The 4,555-nt window shown below is 39.2% G+C and overlaps 1 protein-coding gene across 1 annotated transcript; it reads left to right on the forward strand.

Moving 5' to 3' along the window:
* Window positions 1–1,604: 1,604 nt before the first annotated feature.
* On the forward strand, window positions 1,605–3,003 carry LOC143631208 (shikimate O-hydroxycinnamoyltransferase-like). Its single transcript, XM_077100038.1, has 2 exons — window positions 1,605–2,041; window positions 2,107–3,003. Exons 1-2 carry the CDS (start codon window positions 1,628–1,630, stop codon window positions 2,974–2,976), a joined length of 1,284 nt encoding a protein of 427 aa, XP_076956153.1. The 5' UTR covers window positions 1,605–1,627; the 3' UTR covers window positions 2,977–3,003.
* The last annotated feature ends 1,552 nt before the right edge of the window (window positions 3,004–4,555 follow it).

The following is a 4,555-nucleotide window of genomic DNA, read 5'->3' on the forward strand; positions in this document are numbered from 1 at the left end:
TTTAATAAACTCTGATTTGAAGAACTGTGTTTATGAGTAAATTTGACGCTAAAGTCGGGCCACCGGGTTCGGGGCCTTACACCGTTAGACAGATGGGTGATCATAACCAAAGATTCCCTAATGTTGACGTTTACCTACATGGGTGAGGGCACATGAAAGCTAAACAAAGGAGAGGATGTCAGCAAGGCACTCCCTAACGACACTGCACATGACCAATTGTTACACACATTCAAAGACAGCCACATGTCCCTTCAAGTGAATGGAATATTCTTTGGACAGTGACAGCCAATCAATCATTCTCTACCACTCCCTGCAATAAATACCCTCATGCAATTAACAAAGAGGTACACACACATTTCACCGATTCTACACTAATACTTACCGGTACTTTCCTTGATCGGGAGCGTTACTGATTCTCACGCCGAAGGGTGTGATGTGCTAAAAGTAGTTCTAAATTTATTAACTAAAAATATGCTAATCTATGTACTAAGTAATATTTTTAAACTCTTAAACTTAACTAAAATTACTAACCGGCAAGTGTACCGGTCGACTATAGTACAACTAAATAAGTCTGGATAATCGAACCCACATGACTCTTTAAATTAAGTAAACTAACTAATTCGACTCAACTAACTAACGACTATTTTATATTATTTGAGGGGGGGAGTTTTACTGACAACTAAATTTAAACTAATTAAAAGAAAATTATATAAACAAAGGACGATTTAATACAATTATAAAACAAATGACGATGAAAAACCACCTAGGCTAAAACCCTTAATGTATCAGTTATCAACTAATCGGGAAATGCTTTGTTATGAAACTGGGATCATAAAATAGTCACTTAAAGAAAACCCGAGCAGGACTCTTACCCTCTCAAGAAGAAACGTAGGAATTTCTATTAAGTTGTTGAAAACACCAATTTTAATGTCAAACTTCCTCACAATTATCCGAACACTTCAGAAAAAGTGCCTTTATACAAAATCCTACCTCACAGCCAGGACTAAACTCGATTTAAACTCGCGACGGCCGGAACGATATATCCAAACCCTAACCCAGTTTAGACGTTGACTCGATCCCAATTAAAGGTTGAATCGATGTTTCTTTAGGATTCTATAAAACTTCCATCTATTTTCTTTGGCCAAAGAATTAATCATTGGAACCACATCAAAAATGATTAGTGAATGTGTGGTGAAGACATTGGAACCACATTTGTTTCCTAATTTCATTGCTGCTGCTGCTGCTTGCTATCACCACTACTACTAGATTTATGTGTAAAAAGAAGCCTATGTCCCCTGACCCCTGATCCCATCATTTTTTAACAAACAAACAAATATTGGATTAATGGAAGGTTCTAATTGCGAGGGACGCAAACTTCAAATGTTCATCGTGCAAAACGTCCATCACAAGTGCACAAGGTGCATTTAGGTGTTAGACCACAGGTATGCAAATTGCATTTAAATAGAAATAATAAATAAATAAATGCTCACCTACTCAATGGATTTGGCCTCTCTTATAAGTTGTAACGAAGGCTGAAGTGCGTTTTAGACGATCATTTGTGAAGAAATATAGCAGGTTTTTAAACTTACTAAATAATACTTTTCGTCATTTACTTTTTTCCGTGAAGATGGAGTTGAAGGTGGTGGTAAGAGAATCGACGATGGTGAAGCCCGAGAAGGAGACGCCGACGACAAATCTTTGGTTGTCTAGCCTCGATCTTACTTCCTCGAACTATCACACACTAATGGTGTACTTTTATCGGCCCAACGATGCTTACAACTTTTTTGATACTAAAGTGATGAAGGACAGTTTGAGCAGGGTTTTAGTTCCGTTTTACCCGCTGGCAGGGCGGCTTAAACAAGGCGAAGACGGCCGGCTTCTGGTCAACTGTCAAGGCCAAGGGGCGTTGTTTTTAGAAGCCGAGTCTGATGGCGTTCTTTATCAATTCGGTGACTTTGCACCCTCATTGGAGTACGGGAAACTCATTCCAGTGGTTGATTACTCACTAGGAATTGAATCATTTCCTCTTCTGGTCTCGCAGGTATTAATTAGTATTGCAAATGCCAAAATTATTTTTTTTTAAACTTAATAATTATCTTTATGCAGGTAACTTACTTCAAATGTGGTGGAGTTTCGCTAGGAGTTGGGACGCACCATCGCGTCGTGGATGGGATGTCTATATTTCACTTAATAAACACATGGGCCGACATGGCTCATGGCCTCGACATCAGTCTTCCACCCTTCCTAGACCGGACCCTCCTCCGTGCACAGGACCCACCACAACCGGTTTTTGAGCACATCGAATACCGCCCGGATCCAATGCCACTCCAAGTACCCTTAGATGAAACCATAACCATCTTCTCACTGTTTAAGTTAGCAAGAAGCCAACTCGATATGCTCAAAGCAAAAACAAAGGAAGATGGCAACACCATCAAATATAGCACTTTTGAAATTCTCTCGGGCCATATTTGGAAGTGTGTGTGTAAAGCCCGTGGGCTGCCAAACGATGTGGAAACCAAGCTCGTCTACCCAGTTGATGGGCGGGCCCGCTTTCAACCACCACTTCCACCAGGTTTTTTCGGGAATGTTATCTTCAAAGGCACTACTGTAGCGACGGTGGGTGACATTAAATCCAAACCTTTGTGGTACGCTACAAGTAAAATCCATGAATCTTTAGCGAGGATGAATAGCGACTATCTAAAATCAGCAGTTGATTATCTGGAACAACACCGTTGTCAAAAGTTTGATGGTTGTTATAAGTACACAAATTTTGGAATGATTAGTTGGGTTAGGCTCCCAATTCACGATGCGGACTTTGGATGGGGGCGACCCATATTCATGGGCCGTATAGGGATCCCAACAGCAGGTAAGTGTTATGTGTTGCCAAGCTTAACAAACGATGGAAGCTTGTCAATCATCATTGGACTAGAAGCTGAACAAATGAAGCTTTTCCGTAACTTATTGTATGCAATCTGAAATTTAAGTCTACTTTCATATGCAGCTATAATTATGTTTAATGTATGTATGCATGCTTCTCTGTGTGTCTGCAACATACAATGACAAACATGTCAAGCGATGTTACATTAATAATTTTGGGATGCTTTTTTTTTTTAATTTCTCTTTTGTTTTACATTGGATGACGTAAGTCTATGCCTTTTATACATGAGAACATGTGACTGAGTTATCAAACTAATCGTCATCTAGAACAAATTAAACAAAAAAGCAGACTTGAAAACGGAGAAGCCTCCCAAAGATGAACTTGTTATGTATTTCCATCTCCTTTATTGCAAAATTGGGATTTCATTAATGCACATGTACAAATAAATCAACCTAATCAATGATCAAGTAACATAATATAATCAATGAAATCCAGAAATAAAACCGTGCAAGATCATAAGTAGCTTGGTCAAGCATAGGGGAGGGGGAGAGAGAGAGAAGGGGGGGGGGGTCTACACAGCTAGCAATCTGGCTAATGTTTCACCTGCCCGTTACATAGGCAAGAGGCAAGTCTTTAATTGCAACCAAACCGGAACAGATTTTGGATTTCGTTTGGTTAGGAGTGTGTCCGGTTCCCATATTTGTAGCACCAAAGGAACATATTCAACGAGCCGTGGGTTCCTTTCTAGCACTTGCATTAACCCTTCTTCCGTATCAAATTTGAGAAAACAAACCCCCACCCCCCCTCGATTTCTACTTTATCCAAGGGGTTTTCTTTGACAACATAAAACGACAAGTTTGCGCCCTCAAAGTATCCATCATGCACTTAAATACTTTTTGACATAAAAATGACCATTAATTTCGATCACCGATTCCCCATTCTCATCTAACTTTGGAGGTTGAAAAACTAATCGCGTTCACTGTCCTCAATCACTCCCGTAAAGCAATTTTCCTCCATAGTTGGAAGAATTATCCAAATCAAAAGCAAGCAAAGAACTAACCTTATTTTGTGTTGGGTGTGACATAGTAATGCCATGTGTGGGTTTGTAGGCTTCATTGGTAAATCTGATTGGGCCATTGTTGCATCAATAGCACCCATAGGAATAGACTGGGCGGTTGCTGTAGGCCCAATAATAGGTGAGTTTGGTTGAATTGTCAATCCAGCTCCATTTATTTTACAGTTTGCAAGCAATTAGATTTCCCACTGCCTCAATTTCTTTCGGAAGTAGCCCAAGAACATGATCATCTGATCTAGGAAGGAAGGTCTTCTGGGCTCATTTGATTGAATATTGTCTGCTGGTCCACTCCTTGCTGCTTCCTTTTCGATTGGTAATGACCCGTTTGAATTAGAAATTAATTAAACCGGTGCATGAATGAAGTAAATTTAGTGTTTAAATCTTCCACCTCTGTAATATTCACACATCTTATTATTTAAAATTTAAATCTTTACCAACTATTCCTTCCATATAGAAGATAATTGACCTTGGTTCGTTGACCCATTCCTTTCACCAGATAATTCGTTGTGAGATTTTAATTAACTTGTACGGAAATTTTGAAACATATTTTCGTTGATTATTTTATCCTAAAACATACGACCTCTCAAAGTATTTTAGTTGAC

The sequence above is a fragment of the Bidens hawaiensis genome, unplaced genomic scaffold (genome assembly GCF_021521415.1).
Source record: "Bidens hawaiensis isolate Kalapana, Puna unplaced genomic scaffold, B.hawaiensis_p1.1 tig00005959_1, whole genome shotgun sequence".
Taxonomy (NCBI): domain Eukaryota; kingdom Viridiplantae; phylum Streptophyta; class Magnoliopsida; order Asterales; family Asteraceae; genus Bidens; species Bidens hawaiensis.

Bases quoted from the DNA above. Each gene is read 5' to 3' on its own strand.
- LOC143631208 (XM_077100038.1), top strand. From the start codon at position 1,628: ATGGAGTTGAAGGTGGTGGTAAGAGAATCGACGATGGTGAAGCCCGAG. The intron at 2,042-2,106 runs GTATTAATTAGT...ATCTTTATGCAG, and splicing joins TTCCTCTTCTGGTCTCGCAG to GTAACTTACTTCAAATGTGG.